We start from the raw sequence: 25496 nt of genomic DNA, 5'->3' as shown, positions 1-25496 counted from the left end.
TTTACTTAAGAGGGACTTTGTGGGGGATTCTTGCAAATAAATTAGCTTCACACAGGCGTCTTCTGTCACAGCACTTACAGGGAACTCCAGACTGTCTTTGATCATCCTGGAGCTGATCAGTGGGTGAGCCTTTGCCATTCTGGTTATTCTTCTATCCATTTTGATGGTTGTTTTCCATTTTCTTCCACGCCTCTCTGGTTTTTTTGTCCATTTTGAAGCATTGGAGATCACTGTAGATGAACAGCCTATAATTTTTTGCACCCGTGTATGTTTTCCCCTCTACAATTTTTTTATTCAAACTACGCTGTTCTTCTGAACAATGTCTTGAATGTCCCATTTTCCTCAGGCTTTCAAAGAGAAAAGCATGTTCAACAGGTGCTGGCTTCATCCTTATATAGGGGACACCTGATTCACACCTGTTTGTTCCACAAAATTGACAAACTGACTGAATGCCACACTACTATTATTGTGAACACCCCCTTTTCTTTTTTTTTACTAATAGCCCAATTTCATAGTCTTAAGAGTGTGCATATCATGAATGCTTGGTTTTGTTGGATTTGTGAGAATCTACCAGTACCGTTTCCCATGTAACAATAAGAAATATACTCAAAACCTGGATTAATCTTTTTAGTCACATAGCACTACTATTATTCTGAACACTACTGTACTTGTTTCACCATTTGAAAGATTCCTCTGTAAATATTATCTGCTGCACTATGCATAGTAAAAGTTGCTTTAATATGGAAACACTGAGGTTAATAATAGGATATAATCAAACATGAGCACATATTTAACCCCATGTGATAGAAAATGTTCATTTGCAGTGTAATTTACAAACCTTTTTTGTATCTGATTTTTTACCTCTGAAAAAGTAGACTAAATTAATAAGTGCTGTTTGTTATACGTTTTTGCAACACTTACCTTGATCGCATAGTGTTTTTTGTTTTGCTGATGAGCATGTTTGCAACGTTTGATTTGCTGAAATACTTATCAGTATTATACATCTGACCAAAGAATTCCCTCTATATATGAATCTTAAAATATGCCAAAGTTCTGAATCTCTTCTGTAACTATTTGTTTGATGATTAAAACTCAACTACAGTTAAAAGATTAGTTGGCATTTTGTTTATTGTGTAAGCACAGTGCAAAGGCTTCATCTGTAGATTGGACCTCCGCAGCATGACTTCCTCCTGACAAGTGGAAACTGTCCAATGTCCATCTTCCTGCAGATCTTTCCCAGACTGCCACTCTTATTCCACCAGTTACAGCAGCAAAAAGACACTGCATCTCCATTTTCAGCTGAGTCACGTGCAGCGTGACATGAGAAACAAAACCAGCAAGGTCATTGCTGTCAACAGACCAAACATCTTACAACACTCAAGGTTGCTTCAAACATGGTGTTAATCTGAGGCACTTTTTTTTTTTGTTTGTTTTTTTCAGTCATGACCACAACTCTGCATCATGCAGATGGGTAGCTAACTGGACCAAACTGTCATGTCTGAGATCAGCGGCTGCGTTCACGTTCTTTAAACGACACTTTAGTCTAACATGCTCTCAGATAAGGACCCCTTAGTCCTCTGTGTCTGTTCCAGCCTGTTGAGGATAAACTGGCTCGTGTCAATGAATCGCTCTACGCAGTTAACGAAGCACGCCTCTGTCCGGGAGTCCAGCTTTGGCCCAGGTTTATCCATGCATTTCTCCTGCAAAACAAGACACCAGTTAGGTTAATAAGGGTCCTGCAGAGAAGCACAGGGCAAGACTCAACAACATGTGCAAATTCTGTCATCTTGAGTTGGTGAGTGGTTGGAATGAAAACATGAGTATCTTTGTCCAGTGTAAGTAAAAAATAAATTCTATCTTGTACAGCACCAAATTAAAAACTGCATATAACTGAAATAAAGTGCCTGTTCCTGGTAAACTTTGATGCACCAGATCAATTCCCAAAGCATGCCTGCACCTCCCCTCACATTAGCATCAGCTATCAAGATCAATTGGAGATTTTGGACATCCACCAATTTGGATCATCTCCAAAATTCAGTGGAGTGTTCCATGCCCTAATATGTATCTGTGGTGTGAATATGGTGAGAATCTATGCCATAGTTTCAACATAATCCTTCAAAACCTATATAAAGTGAAAACTTGATCCAGAATCCAGATCTGGAGTCTTCCATGGCCTAATATATACCTGTGGTGAAAATTTCGTCAAAATCCGTAAGTAATTCTGACGTAATCCTGCTAACAGACAAACACTGATTTTATTACATCCTTGGCGGACGTAATTGGCTGTATTAAAATAGCAACTGTGGCGAGATGATGCCCAGTACATGTGAAAATTTGAGATGAAATACACAACAGAAAAGCAAAGTAAAACCAGAATTAAAGAACAGATAGGTGGGGCAGGGGATGATGCCAAAATTAGCCATTATTGCAAATTAGAGATTGCTTAACTCGAAACACTATTTCACATCCTTTTGAATCCTTTCAAATGCCTGTTTTGAACACTGGGAGTTTGTATGAATAAGAAGACATTGCATGCTGTGCTGCTCCCTGCTAAGCAGTGTCACCTGCTGGACAGTTCAGGATTGTGCATCCATAGGAAGTTATGGATTTCATATTTAAAGGTTGCAGTCAGTAACAATGTGGTGGATAAATTGAAGCTGCTCTCACAGACCGCATGTTTGTGGCATTGAGAGGTGTGTGTAGCAAACATCACACAACACCATTCGTTTGAGTGTGGCAGTTATTACAGCACGCCAACTGTTGCACCACACATGCCTTTTCAGGGGCCTTTTGCGATTGTGTCGTTAGCTTATCCTGCGCTGCTATGGAGGGAGAGGCAGGAGTGCGATCACCCTCGTTGCTGTGGCGCTGCCGAGTGCTGACACGATCGTTGATGGCTGTGTAGTTGTTAAGAGCAGGGAGACTTTTCAGGAACGCGATCACCCTCGTTGTCTTCGTGCAGCTGACGGCCGACACGGTGATAAGAGCGAACTGCGCCTCGGTTTGTGCAAACCAGGCAGCAGTCAAGTGTGAAAAGGTTTCAGATTCATGTATGAAGAGGTTTGATCTAGGCAGCACGCACCGCGTGTTATCCAACGTGTGCGAGGCTGTGATAAATGATTCACACAGCCCGGCGTGTGTGCATGAGCCGGCAGGGATCCATCTGTTAAAATGCACATCAATCATGGTTACATTCTTTCAATGTATAAAATGAATTTCTTTCAAAATCCAGAGAACACAAACAGCAGGTCTTGGGGGAAAAAAAAGAGCAGAGACAGCGCGCTCTCTTCCTCCCTCTCTCCATACGCAGGAAAGATGCCAAGTTCGCAGGCATTTCAGGCTACTCTAAATGCAACAAAACGCTACTCTGCGTTTGCGCCAGTGTGAAAGGAGCTTAAGTGACGTACACCTGACCACGAGAATATGGGGCTTACAGATCTTTCAGCCATCGTAACATCAGTGACGTCACGCGATGACGTCAAGCAAACTTGAAAAAGTTGGCATATTTTAAAAAAAAAAGCTAAGTCGCTTGCCATATGTAGCCGTATTGATAATTCCGAAATCTAGCTATACATAAGTAGCAGAGCCTTGTAACAATTAGGGGTTATAGTTAACGTAGCATATCCTGTGACCTACATTGACCAATGAGAGATACGATAGCCACTGCCCAAAAAAAAAAAAAAAAAAATCCGACTTTCTCCTCAGGCTTCACACACGTGCCCAGTACATGTAAACTTAAACGTCACGTTATAATAACAGCCTGTTTAAACGATCTTAGTATATTATTGTCTGATCACAGCTGACGACAGCGAGGCTCTGAAATAGTCTTCAGTTTGTCTTACTACTCAACAGCTAACAGAAACTAAGCTAACGGCTTCGTACCCAGCACACCTCCGTCATCTGATGCACCAGCTGCTGAAATCTTTGTTTTTGAGATTCAATTTCAATGAACTGCTGAAGCTGAGGGTCCGTCGTCGCTCCTTGGCCGTCCATATTTTCACAGGGGAAAAAAAGTAAGTGCTGTGTTTTTAAAACCAAAGCCTGACCTTCACATGTATGTGTTGCGCGCGCGCACACTGCGGAAAACCGGAAGTCGTACAGCCAACCACCCCGCATGGGTCAAACGCCGTTTGCACATTTATTTTTGTTTTATTAAAAAAAAAAAAAAAAAAAAAGGAAGGAAAAAATGTTTTATTAAGGAATAAATTGTATGTTTGCAATATTTTTTTCTAAATGTGGAAAATATAAAAAAACAGTTCAATAAAGCATTGAAAAGTATCAAGTAATAACGTTTCCCCCCCCCCCCCCAAAAAAATCTTGCGTCTTCATAAATTATTCGTAGCAGAGAATATTTCAAAGAAAAAAATATCTTAAAACATTGTGATTTAAAAATATATATATATTCTTATTGTAACATTTATGTTACAATAAGAAAATATTTTCATTCATTTGACATATTGCACAGAGACACTGAGTGTCAATCAGGGGTCATCATTCAGGGGCCTGTGGGCCAAATGTAATTCATGTTTTCTTGCCTCAACACAAAATCTGTTAAAAACACATATTTGCTCATCTCTTATCATGTACTCTTGAAAAGTATGTTAAATGTCTTCACACATTTAAGCTGTTTTCTTTTTAATCTGGCAACATAAAAAAGTTCCAGAAATGTAGATTTGTGAGTTAGTGCATGGGTTAGCTTATCTGAGATGGCCTTCGTAGTCAGTAACTTCAAAACAATTATGTCACCGATTAACTCGTGTCAGACTTTGTTTTTTCTGTGTAATATACCATAGATGTGCCTAATGCTGCGTTCAGAATCCTCGGAATGTCAGAGATTCCGAACTCTAGCTTGGGGGTCAATGCCTTGAACGCTTCGTCGGGCCGGAATTTCCACTTGGAAACTCCTGAGGAAATTGAACAGCCAAAGAAGCCATGTTTGTGGCTGGTTAGACAACAGTTAGACAACTAATGTTGAAAATGCATATTTGAAAATAATTTTTTCACAAAACATTACTGGTATATGTGATATATTCACATTTTATGTATGATTAGCATCGGCCGTTGACCTCCAACACTCACTGGATTGGTTCGCAGCCGAGTGTGAAGCGGCTGGGGTTAGGATCAGCACCTCTAAATCTGAGACCATGGTTCTCAGCAGGAAACCGATGGATTGCCTACTCCGGGTAGGGAATATGGCCTTGCCCCAAGTGAAGGAGTTCAAGTACCTCGAGGTCTTGTTCACGAGTGAGGGGACGATGGAGTGTGAAATTGGCTGGAGAATCTGTGCAGCAGGGGCGGTATTGCATTCGCTTTACCTTACTGTTGTGATGAAAAGGGAGCTGAGCGAAAAGGTCAAGCTCTCGATCTACTGGTCAGTCTTCATTCCTACTCTCACCTATGGTCATGAGGGTTGGGTCATGACCAAAAGAACTAGATTGCAGGTACAAGGTACAATGGTCGTTACACTACTTCAAAACTTGCAAAACTTTCAAAACACTATAGCCTATTGAACATTGTTCCAGATTCAGTATAATAACATCACATACTCTAATGCCACCTGCTGACCACTGGCACCCGCTGGGCAGTTCAGGAACATGCATACGTATGAAAGTAATTTTTATATTTAAAGGCTATACAGCAATCAGGATTATTAGAATAATTTGAAACTGTACTTGGGTTTTATCTGTGCATAAGCAATGGTCTTACAATTAATTTTTTCACATGGCAGCATTAACATCATAGTCATTTAACAGACACAATGAAGACACAATAATCCCTTTATTCAATTTGTCTTCAATAAAATATGCATATTTTAAATGCAAGCCAACAGGCTAATAACTTTATTTGTAATAATAATAATGTGCTATAGATGCCTCTAATGCATGAGGTACACAGAAGTCCAGATCCTCCAGCTGTGTTGTCAAAAATCAGCATATTTGGTCTTTTTCACAGGAGAGAAAACTTGGCTTGTCATAGCAGGAAAATTCCAGGTGTAAACCAGTCACCCAGAGAGCATGTGGTACAAACAAGAGCAACACAGCCATTTTGTAGTATTACACTTGTATTTTTTTTCTACTGTGACATATCAAAATATTTGAGCTAAAATTCAGGTAAAACTATTTCTTTGAATAATATGGATCTACTGGAGCTCATAAAGCAAATCCTGGACAGTCAAAACCAGCTCCTGAAAGGTGGGTCGCTCATCCGCCTTCTGAAAAATAAAAGTAAATAAGTTAACGAAAGTGAAGCGGTGGGCTTTAGTGTTAGGTTATAGGACATAATATGACTAGTTTAACTTACATCACACCAACAGATTGACATAATGCTGTACACCCTATCGTTGGCCAGCTGGGGGCGGTAGAGGCGGAGGCCCCGAGACACCTGATCGGCTATTTCTGCGTTGTTTAGTCGCTCATATGGAAGCCGTCCCAAGGTGTACACCTCCCACATTAAAACCCCTAAGAAGATGTGTGTACATGCAGGTTTTTGACAGCTTATACCTTTAACCGTTGAAAAGCCAAATTATTGCACAGGTTTACTCACCATAAGCCCAGATATCTGACTTGCTGCTGAATTTGCAGTAAAGCAGGACTTCAGGCGGAGACCAGCGAACTGGGAACTTGGAACCCGCTGAGCTTGTGTATTCATCATCTAAGACATACCTAAGCAAAGCAGAAAGGAGATTCCTTATCATAGTTTATATGTCACCTTTACTGAATCTTTAACTAAATGAAGTATTTTACCTAGATAACCCAAAGTCAGTGACTTTGACTGTGCCATTGGAATCTACCAAGCAGTTTCTGGCAGCCTGAGGATAAAACAAACAGCATAAATGTAATCATTAAACACCCCGTGCAGCTTTCAAATACCAAACCGCAAGTGTAATGGATGTAGTGAATCTCAGCACAGTAGGATGTCGTCCAGGCAAACATGTTTTTGATGATATTCAGCTATTTTAATGATAAATCCATTGATAACACACTGAAGTGGAAAATGCCAAAAAAAAAGCCCCTGCAGTGATTCTTACACTTACTTTGACTTTCAATGCAGAGAATATGAACCCCATGTTTTGTGTGGTCAACTTCATTTTATTTGTTAATATACATCCATTCCTCTATTTAAGGCCTGTAACACCTTCCAAAAATACGTTGAGACAATTAAGCATTTACCACTTCGTAATGGGACTATTCCTTAAAAGACATTCTGGTGTTGAGGATTCCAAGCAATGGAGTGTTTCAGGTGTTATTTTGTGCCATTCTTCCTCCAAACACACTTTAAGGTGTGCAACAGTATAATATTGTCATTGTTGTTGCATTTATTGTTTCAAAATTCACTACACAGTCTATATTGGGGGCACTTCAGGACTACATGCAGGCCAGTCCAGTATCCATATCCCCTGTGTCTACACCCACGCCTTTGTAATGTGCGCAGAATGTGGTTTTGCATTGTTGAAAAATGCATAGATGTCTGTGGAAAAGGTGTTGTCTTGAAGGCAGCTTATGTTGTTCTAAAATCTCAAAAGTACTTTTCTACACTAATACTGCCATCACTGAAGTGTAATTTACCTTTGCGAAAGGCTCTGATGCAACCGCGTTTCCATGACAGACCCTGGTTGATTGTGGTGCTTGACAAAAGTTTCACAAACTGATCCCTTGCCCGTGTGGTTATATCAGCTATTGATGCATAACTGTTCTTGATGCAGTGGTATCTCAGGGATAGGAGATCACACCCTTGCTTTTTATATACTGAAATTCCTCCAAATTGTTTGAATCATTTAATAATATTATGCACTGTAGGGGAAGGAAATTGCAAATCCCTTCTGGTTTTCTTTGAGGAGCATTGTTTTTAAGCATTTCAATCATTTTCTCACATTTGCTGACCAAAGATCCCATCTTTGCTCTTCAAAGACTCAGCCATTTGTAGATACTACCTCTGTACTAAATCATAATTACAATCAGCTGTTGACATATTCTGTTCATTAAATTTTTCCCCCTTTTTAGGAGCCCTACATTTCCCCATCCCAACTTTTCTGGAACATGTTGCAGGCCTGAAATGCAGAAATGGGTGTATATTAACAAATGCAATGAAGCTGACCACACAAAACAAGAAATAACTTGGCGTTATTCTGACTGCAATGAAACAGAAGTCAAAGTAAATGTAAGCATCAGTGTATTTTTTATTGGCATTTTCCACACTGTCTGATTTGGGGTTGTAAAATTAGGGATGTACCAAGCTCATTTTTAAATTCCCTAAATCCAGAGTCAAAAGATTGGCCAAGTTCTGCTAAGTGGAAGTGATTGGTATCTAATTATATACTGAAAAACACCTTTTAAGGATATAAGGTGTAATAATAAAAGCATAGTTTTTCTGCATATGTACCCTGTCGGTGCAACCAAGTGATTGAATTCACACGTCTATAAACTGAATTGATTATTGGAGACTTTGTGGATCAATTATGCATGAATCAAATAGCTGTTTCAGTGCTATTGCACATACGGAGTCTCACCAGGTCTCTGTGGATGTATTGCTTGGATTCAAGATAGGCCATGCCCTCAGAGACGTCTTTGCACATCTCCAGGAGCTGGATGGATGTCGGGTGCTGCGTCAGGCCCTCTTTCAGGTATGTCAGCAGACAGCCATTGGAAAGATACTCTGTCACTATGTAAATAGGTCTTTGCTTGGTGCACACACCGTACAGCTGTACCAGGTTCTCATGGTGTAGCTTCCTGGTTTGGCCAAAAGCAGAAGGAAGTTTGTTAACCCGCAAAACGTGATTCTGCTGCAAATCCTGAATTATCTGCAAAAGGGTAATACTAAAAAAAAAAATCTCACAAAATGTGAGCGCACATTTCGCAAAACGTGAATTTCTTCACAACTATGGATATTTGGTATCGCTATAAATTAGTTTTTTGATCATTAATGCAACAAACCACAAGAACAAAACAAACAAAACATACATGTATACATACAGACATTACGCATATATGTCTATTCATGATGTATGGAACGCTTAGAATCACAACTGATGAAAAAGCAGGAGAAATATTTACGTTTTATCAGAAATTTATCAAATGCACAGTTGTAAAGATATAGTGAATATCTATTTAAATCAGAGATCGTTCTGAAAAAAAAAAATCAGGACTCAGCTGTTTGTCCCCAAAACCACAAAATAATGTTTTCAAAGTAATATCACAGAAAAATTGAAACTATGAAATGTTATGATATCATGTGACATCATTTCAGTAGACAATTCAGTTCAATTTTTCAATTCAATTCAATACTTTTATTCAGATTCACACAAAATGACAGTACAAAACTGAATATGATTATATAATATGATACTGAAAGGAATAGTCTGAAGCAGAGCTTATAAATGACTACACCTTAAAAACATGTTATATACACTACACAATACTTTAGTAAATGATAATAACAATTGCAATAATAAAAATTGCAGATATTCACAGTTTGCATAAATTTTTGTTAACGGTTTGCGGTTAATTCACGATTTGCAGGAGATTCACGTTTTGAGAGTCAACAAAGTTAAACAAATTTGAGGTGGTTTTCCTCTCACACATTGAACAGAGATACAATATTCTTCCCAGCATGACATATCCAGAGCAGTGCACATAACAGTCTGTGTCATTCAACTATAATTACTATAAATGTAATATCTTAAATGTAAATGGTTCTTCTGTTTGATCTGTAATCTCTATCTTGTACTTACATCATGATTTTGGCTTCTTCTATGAAATCGTCTTCTGACATGGAGCCTTCTCTAATCATCTTAATTGCTACGTCATGTTTTCCCTGCCACTTTCCATACTTCACCACTCCAAATTGGCCAGTGCCAAGCTCCTTGATGAAGGTGAGACAGTGGGGGTCTATTTCCCAAGTACCTGCAGCACAAGAAATAATAATGACACACGTTTATGAGGGTACTATCCAGATTAAGAAAGAAAACTACCATATTTTCAGCAGAATAAGTATTATTTATTTATTTATTTATTACTAGTTTGGGAGATCCTGCGACTTATTAACTGAAAAATCATACATTTATTATTATTATTATTATTATTATTATTATTATTATTATTATTATATAGAACTTCCTCGGGAATCAAAGCAAAAAACAAAATAAACTCTAATATTAAAAGAAGAACCAATAATAAAAAAGTACACTTCAGGAATGCACAAAAACCCCAAATTAAAGAGCTGATATTAGAGAAATAGGTGTGACTTAGTATACCAGTGTCAAAACCAGAAAAAATCCACGGGCTGAGCCCAAAATGTCACCATTGCCTGTATCTAATAAAGCTTTTTGCACGGGAGCGCACTAGTTGTGTGGATCTTTTTTTTTGGTTTTGATCCGTTACTTTTGATCCAGCATGCCTCTTTATACATCTTGGATGTGCGTGTCTTTACTGTATTATTAGTATACCAGTGTGACATATATGCTATAAAACAAACAATGCCAGTTTTTATAAAATATTTGGATTTAAAAAATACCAACAGGTGTCATAACAGTGATCGCAAAAGTAGCTTCAGTCTTGCATACAGTTTTAATAAAGACATCAAATGAATAAGATCAGTTATTGGCCCTTTGGGATCATTGTACGAGGTCTGTTAGAAAAGTATCGGGCCTTTTTATTTTTTCAAAAACCATATGGATTTGAATCACGTGTGATTGCATCAGCCAAGCTTGAACCTTCGTGCGCATGCGTGAGATTTTTCACGCCTGTCGGTTGCGTCATTCGCCTGTGAGCAGGCTTTGTGTGAGCAGTGGTCCACCCCTCTCGTTGGATTTTTATTGCGAATAAATGTCTGAACGATTTGGAGCTTTGCTGCATCAATTTTTTCCAGAAACTGTGAGAGACCTCCAGGTGGACACCATTCGGAAAATTTAGATGGCTTTCAGGGATGATTTTATGGGGATTACACAGATTAAGGAGTGCTCCAGCCGGTTTAAAGACCGCCCACAGCTGCTGAGAGCGCGCCACGCTCCGAGCGCCAATCGACAGGCTGAAACCCCGCTGAATCAACCAGATCATTTCCAACGTGAAGGCTTTGTTGATCGTGGATGTCGTCTGACTTCCACAAAAAGGCAGAAGACGTGGACATCAGCACTTTTTCGGCACATTCCACTGTTACAGGAGTTTTTTTCATGGAAAGAGGAGTGGGTGGATGTGCCACCATGCCGCTCATGGCGCGGCACAAAACCACCTCCGTGTTGGTCTCACAGGACGGTTTTCAGATGGCTTTCAGATGGCTTTTCAGTCATGTGACTATCCGAGAAATTGTGCATGAGCTGGACATGCCCCAACATGTCCTGTGAGCCTTCATCACGGCGTTGCTTTGCGACATGCAGGTCTGTCGCGACGCACGGAATTCCTCCGCTCCTCTTTCCATGACAAAAACTCCTGTAACAGTGGAATGTGCCGTTCATTTCCAAACTGGATGCTGTGTTGATCCGGGACGTCGTCTGACTAGCAGAGGAATTGCGGAAGACGTGGACATCAGCACTTTTTCGGCACATTGAGACAGACGTGCGGAGGAATTCCGCACGTTGCGACGGAGCTGCATGGCACAAAGCAACGCCGTGATGAAGCCTCACAGGACAAGTCCTGGCATGTCCAGCTCATGCACAATTTCTCAGATAGTCACACGACTGAAAAGCCATCTGAAAGCCATCTGAAAACCGTCCTGTGAGACCAACACGGAGGTGGTTTTGTGCCGTGCCATGAGCGGCACGGTGGCGGATCCCTCCACTCCTCTTTCCATGAAAAATACTCCTGTAACAGTGGAATGTGCCGAAAAAGTGCTGATGTCCACGTCTTCTGCCTTTTTGTGGAAGTCAGACGACGTCCCGGATCAACAAAGCCTTCACGTTGGAAATGATCTGGTTGATTCAGCGGGGTTTGAGCCTGTCGATCAGCGCTCGGAGCGCGGCGCGCTCTCAGCAGCTGTGGGCGGTCTTTAAACCGGCTGGAGCACTCCTTAATCTGTGTAATCCCCACAAAATCGTCCCTGAAAGCCATCTGAATTTTCCGAATGGTGTCCACCTGGAGGTCTCTCACAGTTTCTGGAAAAATTTGATGCAGCAAAGCTCCAAATCGTTCATTTATTCGCAATAAAAATCCGACAAGAGGGGTGAACCACTGCTCACACAAAGCCTGCTCACAGGCGAATGACGCAACCGACAGGCGTGAAAAAACTCACGCATGCGCACGAAGGTTCAAGCTTGGCTGTTGCAATCACAAGTGATTCAAATCCATATGGTTTTTGAAAAAAATAAAAAGGTCTGATACTTTTCTAACAGACCTCGTATAATTTCTAGCCACACTCGTAATATTACTGATATGGTTGTACTCTTACCATAACCAAGTCCCGCTGTCGATGGAGGCCGTGCCCGATTTGATACAATGTATTTCAGCCTGCTAACCATACCTAATGAGGGAGACAAGTTACACCTTTTGTGTACAAGATATAAAACCCAACTTATACCAGCAAGAACATTTTTCAAAGCAGTAGTTTGAAAAGATTTACTATTTTCCTGTTTTATATTTTGTTTCTGTGCTCATTTCTTTTTATTATTGAATCTTTTCCATTTCCGGACAGGTTCTCTGCATCATATGATGAATATCTGACTTAGAATGATAAAAAATGAATTCATGACAGATCTATAATGTTTAGTTAGAAGTCTTAACCTGCTGAGTTGTGCTGGTGGTAGTTGATTAGCTCTGGGATGCTGCTGAAATTATGCTTGAGTGCCACGTAAAACTGGCCTTGTGGGGTCGTGCAGATGTTATAATGCTTGCAGATTCCACTGATCTCCCTGTTGAGACAGAACAAATGGTAAACTCAACCAGGGTTGTACGAAGCCGGCTCCTGTGGATAAACTATACAAGTAATACATCTTCGGTTTTGTGGTGAAAAAGCTCCGGAGACACATTGAGCCTGAATTTGCATGAAAAATTTGCATCTCTCCTCCTCTGTGGGCTATGTTTCCGCTATCATAAACACTTCTTCTTTTGTTACGTGCACACTACCTGTGGATGTGATATAGAGTAAATGGTGCAGCAGCGTGTAACACCAGTAGCATTACTCACCCAGCAACCTTGCTGAACAAAGACACAGTGTACTTCCCAGCCTTGCTTGAGTCACGTACCAAGAACCCGCCATCTTTGTTCTAGCCACAGGAAAGATGTCACAAATGAAAATAAAGTTGGTATAAAAGATAAAACAATACTAATACTATTCGCGACTACTTGTACCTCAGTCTTCAGCAGGTTTTCTGCTTGGCTTCTGTTCATATTCTTGCAGTACCAACTGTGGAGTGTGGGGAAGGCATGTAGCATTTGAGTACTACTTCTTCAATCATTAAAAATAAATGTGTGTATCACAGCTATATTTTTTTTCCAGATAGACACATAGTACTCATACTCACTCAAATTTTTCTAGTCCCGTTGTTGCTTCCACAATGTAATTACTGGGTATAAATCCTTCATTTCTACAAAACAAGCAAACAAAAGTGCTCAGTTTGGCTAAATGTTGAAAGTTTGGCAAGTACATTGAATAAATTCATTCAGAACTTTAGTTTGGCAAGTACATTGAATAAATTCATTCAGAACTTTAGGGCCCTGTCCCACTGGGGAGAGGATCAATTGCGCATGAATCGAGTATACAAATTACGGGCGTTCGTTGTCATCCGCAACAAAAATGGCCACAAATGACAAATGTCCCAATATGAATTACGGATATATTAATAATATATAGTGAATATAAGATGAACAATCACGGTTATACAATGCATGTAGTGAGGAAACTGATCCGACACATTGAGATTATCACGGCAGTATTACGGGTGTATTATGAATGCATCGTGCACGTGTTGCGGGTGCACGGCATCTGCATTGCGGCCATAAAAGAAGCGCACTCGCTCCTTTCAGCATCACTATTCACACCAACAATACAGGCTCTGGAGCAAGTGCTGGACTTGGACAAGTTGATCACAGAGTTAATGTTCTTGTTGTCATGCGAGGGTTAACTGTTCATGAGTTTGGGGAGCGGGAGGGTGAAGCCACTCGGGTGTGAGACTGTGTTTTTTTTTTTTTTTTTTGAGAGTGTCACTGAAAACAGACTTCAGCGTGAGTTGTGGCAGCAACTCTTCCTTTTGTTGCCGTTAAATAAAAGTCCTGGATTGCAGCAGCTACGTCTTTGTGGATTTACACAGCCAGACCGGCACTGACTGGCAGGTATGTTGCTTTCTGCCACATATAGTACTTTGGGTTTACGTGACGTGTTTGTTATGCATTCACAGATTGTCTGCAAATCAGCTGCAAAGCAGATATAATGAAAACACTTTATTCGTGGCCAATTTGTATGCAGTCGCTACAACATATTTTAGTTTGTGATGTGGACATGATGGGCACGCAATATATCTGTTTTACACACTGTCCCAGTCCGCTGCCAAGCCGCAAATCCCAGTCAGTTGCGGATATCAGCGGTTAACGGCAGATATACAGTGCATAGAGTTAGTATATAAGGTGGATGTTATCCGCATCCAGATTTTTGAACAGCTCAAAAATCCTGGCTGCGGACATGTGTGCCTCTGCGGATGATCACGGGCGTGTTCGGATGACAGCAGACTCATACAGGCATGTTACACGGATATTGCGGATGTTTGGCGAATATGGGCCAATTTTGTGCGCAATCCATATGCAAATCCCCCTAAACGCCAGTGGGACAGGGCCCTTAATAATATGTAATGCAAGTAGACATCGTCTGTACTTAAATTATTGTATTCATTGTACAAGATTTTCTTTTTTCAGCTCGAGAGATGAGTGTTTGACTTTGTCTAAAGTAGCACATTAGATGAATGTTACGTTATTTCCAATACAAGTCTGTTTTGTTAAAGCTACAGTGTGTATACCGTGGATCATCATATTCTACTCGATAGGCTGGAGAATCATTTTGGGATTACTGGGAGTGCCCTTGGATGGTTGACGTCATACCTGACCAGTTGTTCTCACTGTGTTTTGTACAGTAACACTGCTTCTAACCTTAGGGACATGAAATTTGGGGTTCCACAGGGGTTCTTCTTATGCCCCCTGCTTTCCTCCCTTAATTTAGCACCCCTTGGGCACATATTGCGGCATTTTGGGATTACCTTTCATTGCTATGCTGATGATACACAGTTACACATGTCGATAACCACTGGTAATCTCATCCACAAAAAATCCTTAGTAGATTGCCTTGTAACAGTGAAAAGCTAGATGTCGAGCAATTTTCTACTTTTAAACTCTGATAAGACCGAAATGATGGTTCTTGGTCCAGTGAGACATCGGCATCAATTTGATCAGCTAACACTTATGTGTCATATATGACACTGACAAAGTGAGGAACCTTGGGGTAATTTTTGATCCTACGTTGTCCTTTGACCTCCACATTCGAGATATTATGAGGACTGCTTTCATCCACCTGTGAAATATAGCGAAGATTCATCCCATCCTGTCTATGGTTGATGCTGAGACCCTGATTCATGCATTTGTTTCTTCTAGATTGGACTACTGCAATGTTATATTTTCTGGTTTACCACAGTCCAGCATTAGGGGTCTCCAATTGGTTCAAAATGCTGCTGCCAGAATTTTGACAGGAAGCAGAAAGTTTGACCACATTACACCCATTTTGGCATCTCTTCACTGGCTTCCTGTCCCTGTGAGATCAGATTTTAAGCTTCTGCTACTAACCTATAAAATTGTTCACGGACTGGCATCTCCCTACCTAGTTGACCTAATTAAACCGTATGTACCGGCCCGGGCTCTGCGTTCTCAGGGTGCAGGACTACTTTGTGTCCCTAGGATGAATAAAAAGACTGTGGGTCACAGAGCTTTCTCTTATCATGCCCCTGTTCTGTGGAATGATATCCCTGCATCAATAAACAGTCACATTCTGTAGAGATTTTCAAGTCAACACTTAAGACACACTTATTTTCCCTTTCGTATGGCTAGGATACTGGCATAGTATATTTCTATGCTTTTTACTCTTTTAAATTCATTTTATTAGGAAACAGAGTGTGCCACGGCCTCAACTTTATCTAAAGTCTGGGTCTTTTAGTGAAGCTTAGGGCCCTGTCCCACTGGGGAGAGGATCAATTGCGCATGAATTGAGTACACAAATTACGGGCGTTCATTGTCATCCGCAACAAAAATGGCCAAAAATGAGAAATGTCCCAGTATGAATTACGGATATATTAATAATATATAGCAAATATATGAAGAACAATCACGGTTATATAACGCATGTAGTGAGGAAACGGGTCAAACGCATTGCAATTATCACGGCAGTATTACGGGTGTATTATGAATGCATTGCGCACGTGTTGTGCGTGCACGGCATCTGCATTGCGGTCATAAAATAAGCGCACTCGGGCCTTTGGCATCACTATTCACACCAACAATACAGCCTCTGGAGCAATTGCTGGACTTGGACAAGTTGATCACAGAGTTAATGTTCATGTGTCATGCGAGGATTAACTGTTCATGAGTTTGGGGAGCAGGAGGGGGGAAGCCGCTCGGAGTGTGAGACAGTGTTTTTTTTTTGTTTGTTTTTTTTTTTTGAGAGTGTCACAGAAAACAGACTTCAGCATGAGTTGTGGCTAAACAGCAACTCTTCCTTTTGTTGGTGTTAAATAAAAGTCCTGGAGACCCGATTGCAGCAGCTACGTCTTTGTGGATTTACACAGCCGGACCAGCACTGAAAGGCAGGTATGTCGCTTTCTGCCAGATATAGTACTTTGGGTTTACGTGACGTGCTTGTTATGCATTCACAGATTGTCCGCAAATCAGCTGCAAAGCAGATGCAATAAAAACGCTTTATTCGTGGCCAATTTGTATGCATTCGCTACAACATATTTTAGTTTGTGATGTGGACATGATGGGCACGATATATATCTGTTTTACACACTGTCCCGGTCTGCTGCCAAGCCGCAAATCCCTATCAGTTGCGGATATCAGCGGTTAACGGCAGATATACAGCGCATAGAGTGAGTATGTATTGTGTATGAATGGAGTATGTATGGAGTATGTAAGGTGGATGTTATCCACATCCAGATTTTTGAGCTACTCAAAAATCCTGGCTGTGGACATGCGTGCCTCTGCGGATGATCACGGACGTGTTCGGATGACGGCCAACTCATACAGGCATGTTACACGGATATTGCGGATGTTTGGCGAATATGGGCCAATTTTGTGTGCAATCCATACGCAAATCCTCCTAAACGCCAGTGGGACAGGGCCCGTAGGGCTTGTGGCCGGGGAGCACCTTAGTATTTCTTCTGTTTTTCTTGTTGCTTAATGCTGCCTAATTATACTGTATTTGTTGTCTTTCTGATGCCTGATTTTCTTTGTTCTCTCTGTTTGAGGTGCGGCTCCATCCAGAGATGGGAGTGGTGTCTGTTTCCGCAACCCTCCTGTGCACCAGCAAAATTTCCTGTGTATTCGTTTTGTAAATTGTTTTGTCAATTGTGTTGGTAGCATGGCCCAAGCAGAGGGTCACCACTTGGATTCTGGTCTGCTTGAGGTTTCTTCCTCAAATCATCATAGGGAGTTTTTCCTTACCACTGTCGCCTGTGTGCTAGCTCTGGGGGTTGGTAAGGTTAGACTTTACCTGTGTGAAGCGCCTTGAGGCAACTTTGTTGTGATTTGGCGCTATATAAATGAAAATAAATTGAATGAATTGAAATTGTATAATTTAGTGTTGCAGATGATTATGAAGGCCATACTCTATTTCTGTTAATAAGCACCTCAAAATCCTACACATTATAACCATGAATAAGTACTTCAATTTATTATTATTTTTTGTAGCTCGCCAGTGATGCTACGCCAGCTCTTCTTATTCTATGTTTGGGTATTAACTTAATCTCACCCGTGTCTGTCCCGGGCCCTCCACCAGTTTGGGTCAGACATCTCGAGGATGGTATACTCTTCATCCTTCCTCAGCTCCAGGTCCTGCGGCGTCATTGGCGTGTAATTATACTCAGCAATAACGGTCATACCTACAGAGCAGTCCGGCCTCTCAGGCAGCTATGGAGAAAAAGGCCAGATATAAATAATAATAATAATAATAAAAATGCCTCTTTGAACTCAACAAATTTTGCATAAAAGTACAGCCACCTCTTGTGGAGTTGGAGGAAGTGGTTTTCTGGATCCCCGTAGTCGAGAAGGTTTAGAGGTAAAACCTAATAATGAGATAATTCAACATATAAATAGTGTAATTAGGTCAAGTTTACAGTAACGATCATTTGAAAGGAGACTCTTTCTCACCGTTCTTACCATGCAGCACCTTGCAGCCCATAGCTTGTTTAACTTCCTGTTGGCAGCACAACCACATCCCATCCACCCAGAAACATGGATGGTACTTTTGCAACAGATCCTTGTTGAAACGCACCACTGCACATAAGAGAGGACATTGACGTGGGAGGATTTCTTTTACATGGAATCAGCAGTTGTATTTGCATAGGCAAAGATTTGTGTTTCAGTATGTTAATTATACACGAGGGCATTATTTGCGAAAAGAGATAATTGCCATTATAAAACAAGACAAAGACAAATTAAAATGTCACAAATCATAAAAAAGGCTTAACAATACTGTTTTTTTTTTTTTTTTACAGTTTATATATATATATATATATATATATATATGTGTGTGTGTGTGTGTGTATGTATAATGTCAATATTTTTGACTCCAATTTTTATTTTAAAAATTCTTTTATATATTCTTTGAATTGCTTAGGTACTTATCTGTGAAGAGTAACAACATAACAATTGTACAAATATCATATATGTATACAAACGTTCTTTCAACTTCTTTATCCACCGATCCCGAATATCTTCTGTCTTCGCAAATATGTACAGCGGCCCTTCATCATAAATAATCTGTAAAAAAACAAACAACTGTCAGCAGTTTTAAAAAGGATGTTATCCATTTTTAAAAAATGTTTATTTATTTTATTAATGTCTCGATGGCTCTCCAATGTAATGTTGAGACTGCTGTAAAAAAATTCATATCATGTTAATGTACTGCTGTACAACAGCGGTTCCCAAACTCTGGGCTGGCCAAAGCCATTGCAAGTATGTGTAGAAAAAAAATGTGAATTTTATTACAGCAGTACGTCCCTTCGGCTTCTCCCTTGTTTTTTTTCACTTGGGGTCACCACAGCAGATCAGAGAAGGATCCACATGTTGGTTTGGCGCAAGTTTACACCTGATGCCCTCCCTGATGCAACTCCACATTACATGGAGAATGGGCAGGTGTGGGGTTTGAACTGGGAACCTTCCGCACTGGCCGCTTGGCCACCACCCTGTGAATATTATTACAATATATTTATTAATAAGCTTTATGTGTTTTTATCATCCATCCAAAGTGGGATGCAATTGAAAATATTTGGGAACAATCCTTATAGTAAAACAAAATTCTGCAAATCGTATTGTGATTGTATTCAGTGGCATTTAAACAAACTGCTATTTTTGGTGTGTTTTCTTTTTGGTTATGCTAACCACATGCCTGTTTGACAAAGTTGGGTCTTGAGAGATAAAATATATTTCATGGCAGCACCTGGTCGGTGACAGAAAGCCCCTGACTCGTCCAACCGTTGGTTTCACTTCTTCACAGAGGGCTTTCACTACAGTAAATATGAGAAGAATAGACAACTTTGTCTGAAATTTAAAAACACAAAAACAAATGGCAAACAAGGCCAAAGATGAATTATATTGTACTTGCACAGAATTTTCATCGCAGTAAATAGTTTCTTGCCATTCCAAAAATGGTGGTGGCCTAAGCAGGCTTGTAATCAGACGACGACTGGTTCAGTCCCCCAACCTGATTGTAAATTTTGGGTTGGGAAGGTGATAAGACAGGCTTTAGGGCCCCTTCACATATAGTACAAATGTGGTCGAATTGCACATGAAGTGCGCATAAAGCAGGAATCGTATGCAATACGTGTAAAATCGTAGCTGCCTCCAACACCTCGGACACCTATTGCTACAAGTATTTGCGCACACCAGCGGCTGAAAGACAGATTGTGCTCTGTACGACCCCATCGAAGATTGTGCACTGTACAACCCCATCAGGTGTCAGCCAAATTCCAGCTGACACACGAACATCTAACCCCGCTCGCATGACACTTAGAAAATGTGTGGCCATTTGCTCTATTAGCACAACAACAGTCATCAGACGATCACTTTCGAGCTGGATGTGAAATTTGTCTAAGTGCCTCATGAGTGTGGCTTTGCAAACTTACACAGTGACACGTTGGTGTGTGCGCTGAACTGACAGGGAGTGTGTCCGCCAACAGGAGCAGCTGTGGAGATTTGTAGCTCTGGACATCCCAGCTGGAGAACACGTATCGTATTTGGGTGGACATGAACTAACAACTGTCCACTGTGACACGTGTGTGTGATTGCTATCCTCATGTGGACATACAGAAAAACATAGATCGCTGTTGCAATGGGCTGCAGCGAGTGCCCGCATGGTGCACACGTTGACAGGCTACCCCAGGTGACACGGACCATCAGATCATAACAGGCAGCGGGCAACCTGAATGTCACGTCACCCACTTGAGCTATGTTCCACATGATGCAGTGTCAGTCCTGTGGCGCGGCATCCACAAGACACATTTGTTGGGCAGGACACGCACGTAGGGCCAGCTGGACACGCCGCCAGCAGATGTGGACATGATAAGAGTGCCCTGCTTCATTCATGTCATTTCATGATAGTGGAGCAGATAAGTATGACTTTTGGCCAGAATTGTTCACATGGTTATGCAAGCATCAGATTTGGCATGAATGTTCTACATAAATCAGTGTTTGGGAAAAAAGTGCTGGCCACGTGAAAATCCAATATGATGGCCAGGTAGGGGTCAATGAACAATTACACAGGGGTCAAAATTTAAAAATGCTCCAATCATATTGAAAGCTATACCACATTATCTGTCTGATCACAAAGATTCCCAAAAGGTATAGTTTGGGCTATCTATGACTGAATGTTATGGAGTTATGGGGTAAAAACAGCAAAAATGGTAAGAAAGGTCAGTTTCAGTTTGTACAGGGGTCAAAAGTTAAAGTTCCTCCAATTTTTGTCAAATGTGATGCAAATTATTGGTTGAGTTAAAAGGGTTTTAAAAAGTAATAGTTTGCACCATGTGTCATGCCTAGTTGTCACATTACAGGGTAACATACGTCACGTCATAGAATCCAATGTATGTAAACATTGTTTGACATTTACTCTGCAAACCAAGCATTCAACACAGTCAAAACTATTCCATTTATTAATCCTATTACTTCAACCAATAATTTGCACCACTTCTTACCAAAATTGGTGCAACTTTAACTTTTGACTCCCGTGCAAACTGAAACTGACCTTTCTTACCATTCTTGCTGTTTTTACCCCATAACATTCAGGTATAGGCATATTGGATTTTCACGTGGCCAGCACTTTTTTCCAAAAACACTGATTTATGTAGAACATTCATGCCAAATCTGATGCTTGCATAACCATGTGAAGGATTGTTTCAGTTATCTGCTGCACTATGACTGTACAGTGGTGTTCAGAATAATAGTAGTGCTATGTGACTAAAAAGATTAATCCAGGTTTTGAGTATATTTCTTATTGTCACATGGGAAACAAGGTACCAGTAGATTCTCAAAAATCCAACAAGACCAAGCATTCATGATATGCACACTCTTAAGGCTATGAAATTGGGCTATTAGTAAAAAAAAAAGTAGAAAAGGAATGTTTGGTCTTGTTGGATTTGTGAGAATCTACTGAATCTACTGGTACCTTGTTTCCCATGTAAGAATAAACCTGGATTAATCTTTTTAGTCACATAGCACTACTATTATTCTGAACACTACTGTACATCTGTGACCATGGGTCATCTACAGAGGAACAGACGTATCATACTTGTATTGCCCGCTTGATAAGAAGGATTCAATAAAATACAGTGTTTTTATAGGGTGTGTGGTTGTATTTTCTTTAAATACGTCCATGTCATTCTTGATATTAGGCATTTTCCTGCACCTTTTACAAGACAGCAATGGTAGCTCATTGATAAAGTTTCTGGCTGGCAGTCAGAGCTTTTGGAAATTGCAGGTTTGAATCCTGTGGGTGGCATGCATTTTTTTATTTTCACAGCAGCTGCATGATGTGGTTACATATCGCGCAGCTGCTTGCACTGTGTTCCTGCATGCACAAAATTGTTGCAGCGGCATCATGCATGCCTGCCTGTCGGCTTGATGTTTTCATGGTTCGCTCATACGAGCTGTTCCGCCGTGATTCGCTCTCATTCGTACTTTTTCATACTATGTGTGAAGGGGCCCTGAAGCACGTTATAACCATCTGCTCTACTGGAGTTACTCAGTGGCCAACAAATGCTGTGGTTATATTGGGCTGTTTCCAATCAATTAAATTTAGTTTATTTATGCAGCAACAAATCACAACATAAGCAAGCAACGTAATGTAAAAACTGTCCCAACGCAATACAGACTAGTAACCTGCTTTTGCCATACTAACTAAAACGAGACAAGAAACTAGAGCACTGCGCTCGTAGACCGCAAACCTCCACCAACACTAGTTCCCAATTCCACAAAATTAGATCTTGGAAAATTTTTTCAAGGTCTAAATCCTATTAAAAGTGACTTTTCATAAGATAAAATATAATACAAAATATAGATTAAAGGGGCTTTTCGGTGTTAAAATCAAATATCCATTAAATCCACAATACCTATCAGATCCGGATCAAAGTTTGTCATGCGATAGTGAGTGCCAGTCTGCACCTCACATTCAAATATGAGAGTGATTGAGGCACGTTTGATTTGGATATAATGTAAAATATACATTAAATAGGGTTTTCAATGTTAAATTTAAATAGCCACAAAATCTGTAATCTGGATCAGATCCAGATCAAACTTTGTCAGTCGATAAAGGATACCATCCTACATAAGGCTGTCAAATATGAAAGAAATTTGATCTTTTTTGACAGTTATGATTTTTTTGACAGGGTTTTTCCAAGATTTTTCCTAAGTATGCCCTTTGACCTATGACCTTGACTAAAAATTTCATAATGATGTATGAAAAATTGTGGGCTCCAGGCTGTTCACAAACAGACAAACAAATGAACAAACAGGGCAAAAACATAACCTCCTCCAAATTCGCTGGTGGAGGGTACAAAGTAAAAGCACAAAAAGGAATTGTCAACATGCAGAAATGTTGCAGTGAAGGAGCCATGTGCGTGAAATATACAATATGTGTGTATCAGGGCGTAGTTGGTTGAAACATCATGACAACCTCATGAAAACGGGTCAAGCCAGTGACTGACCTGCTGATTAGGATTAGACTTAGGTTTGGAAAGGATTTAAATTTGGTCCTACACTTTGGAAATGAAAGAAACTGACAAATAGGCTCATGTTTACATAGATGTAGCTTCAAACACAATTGTTTCTAATTTCCATCATGCATGTGATGATAACGTTTTTTCCCTGCAACAATCCCAGACATGGCAGACAGGTATAGGGTATATTACGTAAGCAAAACAAACTTGTTTTTTCTATTGATCTGGTACATCAAAGTTAACCAACGTTAAATCAGTTTTATAGGTTTATCCATATTTTATGCCCCTTTCATTTGGAGACTTACATGATTTATTGTTTTTGTCTTAACCTGTCAACACTCTGGAGCGGACCCGGCGCCACGAGGGGGCGTTTGGGGGTGACGCCCCCTCACGTCATCAACCTCATCCTCTCGGATGTTAGAGTTATCAAAAAATAAAAATAAAAAAAGAAAGAAAAAGAAACGCCTGAACCACAAAAAAGCTTTAAAAAACAGCAGTAGAACGATTCTCCCATCACCCTGCTGGGAGAAGCTTTTTTGTAGCTACTTTTCGGAGTGATGCCGACCGAGGGAGGACTGATGACTTGGTGGGATATCGATCGAACCGCGACAGCAGGCCGACCCGCACTGAGAAGTCGGCCTTCAGGCATCATTCCTGGGCAGACTGTGGCAGGCAGCCGGGTGATGGAGCAAACCCACTCAGTCTGAAATCTCCCACTTTTTGGATATATGCGAAGTCCCAGTTTGCCCAACGGAGGTTAGTTCTGCAGCTTTATCAAGGTGAGGATAAAATAAAAGTAAAACGTGACATTTCTGCACTGCTGTGAAGATTTATTGATCGGCTAACGTTAGCTTAGCTTTTTAGCACAGTTGATCTGAGTGAACGCTTTAATTTGTAGATGGTTCAGTCTTTCATATTTTTACCAAACAAAGCTACAGCTTTTTTCAGACACCACAAAAGCTCAACTTTAAATAACTTATTTTTTCTGGCGTTTTTTTCCATCTTTTTTTTTTTTGCCGTTCCACCCCCCCCTTTTTTTATATATAAACTGTTTAGTGTTTCTTTATATTTAAAGAAATATTTTTATTTGTCCCAATCAGGACCATTTGCTGTGCAGACAACCAAACTTCCACTGATGAGCTGAACACCATGAAGTCCAGTCGAAAGAAAACATCTCTGCTCTTCAAAATAGGACAAAAGTGTCTTCAGCAACACCACCAGGAAATCTCGCAAAATCTCTCGAGATTAAACGTGACTTCAGAGTAAACAAAAGGAGGTACTTTGTGGACTAATTAAAATAGAGGGAAAAAAACGATACAAAAAGAAAAAGGGTGTTCTTTAAAGGAGTGGATACAGCGCGACCACCGGACTTTCTGGTAAGTCAGAACAGCTGTTTTGATTTCCACAAGGTACCTCCATTTGTTTACTCTGAAGTCACATTTAATCTCGAGAGATTTTGCAAGATTTCCTGTCTGAACTGTAAATGTTCGTGTGTGGTGTTGTTGTCCTTACCGTGTGGCTGAACACCACACACTGTACGACCAAACCTGTTAGATCCATGATTTTTTATCTTCACGTGTGTGGTCTCTCAGGTTTTGGAAACCTACAGATAATTTTAAAATCCTGTCCGTGTGAACCAGGCTTTAGATTGTCAGAAGGGGAAGATCGGGTCCGATAACGGCCTAATTATCCTGCCGTGTGAACCCGGCCTTACTCAATCAGTCTCTTACAACGGTGTAGCCTAAATACACGAGCTTTCCAGGAGCGCACCCAATTCATTACGCACGCTCAGAGGCACGTCCCCTCCGGTGCGCACTTTTTTTTGGTGGGGGGGGGGGCGCCCCCGCCCCCTGTGATAAACTCATTGTCCCCTTAATATATTTTTTTTTCTGGCGCCGGGTCTGCTGGAGAGCATGAACTTATTTATCTGGCTATGTAATCAGTCACTGAATTTGCTTATTAATTTGCCTATGTTTTCCCAAAGCCTGGGAGCAATTCTCACAGTTAAAATCACCTCTGAAATAGCCAGTTTTTGCCATGTTGATGAACTAACAGCATTATTTTTTTTGATGACTGTATGTTGTTGTAGATGATGGTTTCGAAAAGTGTC

The 25496-nt window shown here is 40.5% G+C and overlaps 2 protein-coding genes across 3 annotated transcripts in view; both read right to left on the bottom strand.

Annotated features, from left to right (window-relative positions):
* Positions 1-1102: 1102 nt before the first annotated feature.
* On the bottom strand, positions 1103-4076 carry timm8a (translocase of inner mitochondrial membrane 8 homolog A (yeast)). The gene is made up of 2 exons (XM_034181889.1): positions 3883-4076; positions 1103-1700 (listed from the first exon to the last, which is right to left on the bottom strand). Exons 1-2 carry the CDS (start codon positions 3991-3993, stop codon positions 1539-1541), a joined length of 273 nt encoding a protein of 90 aa, XP_034037780.1. The 5' UTR covers positions 3994-4076; the 3' UTR covers positions 1103-1538.
* A 2063-nt stretch (positions 4077-6139) lies between these two features.
* btk (Bruton agammaglobulinemia tyrosine kinase) overlaps positions 6140-25496 on the bottom strand; it is a 44568-nt gene continuing 25211 nt past the window's right edge. The window contains exons 4-18 of one of the 2 annotated variants that reach the window (XM_034181884.1): positions 18854-18935; positions 18324-18449; positions 18174-18238; positions 17926-18083; positions 13448-13510; positions 13275-13329; positions 13110-13189; positions 12708-12835; positions 12376-12447; positions 9728-9899; positions 8507-8726; positions 6744-6808; positions 6544-6662; positions 6301-6458; positions 6140-6211 (exon numbers count right to left, since the gene is read on the bottom strand). In XM_034181884.1, coding sequence (XP_034037775.1) covers positions 6140-6211; positions 6301-6458; positions 6544-6662; positions 6744-6808; positions 8507-8726; positions 9728-9899; positions 12376-12447; positions 12708-12835; positions 13110-13189; positions 13275-13329; positions 13448-13510; positions 17926-18083; positions 18174-18238; positions 18324-18449; positions 18854-18935 — 1635 coding nt within the window. The remainder of the gene's footprint in view (positions 6212-6300; positions 6459-6543; positions 6663-6743; positions 6809-8506; positions 8727-9727; positions 9900-12375; positions 12448-12707; positions 12836-13109; positions 13190-13274; positions 13330-13447; positions 13511-17925; positions 18084-18173; positions 18239-18323; positions 18450-18853; positions 18936-25496) is intronic. The other variant, XM_034181885.1, reaches the window with a different exon arrangement.

The sequence above is a fragment of the Thalassophryne amazonica genome, chromosome 11, assembly GCF_902500255.1.
Source record: "Thalassophryne amazonica chromosome 11, fThaAma1.1, whole genome shotgun sequence".
NCBI classification, from domain to species: Eukaryota; Metazoa; Chordata; class Actinopteri; order Batrachoidiformes; family Batrachoididae; genus Thalassophryne; species Thalassophryne amazonica.
This window is presented reverse-complemented; position numbering and strand designations above follow the sequence as displayed.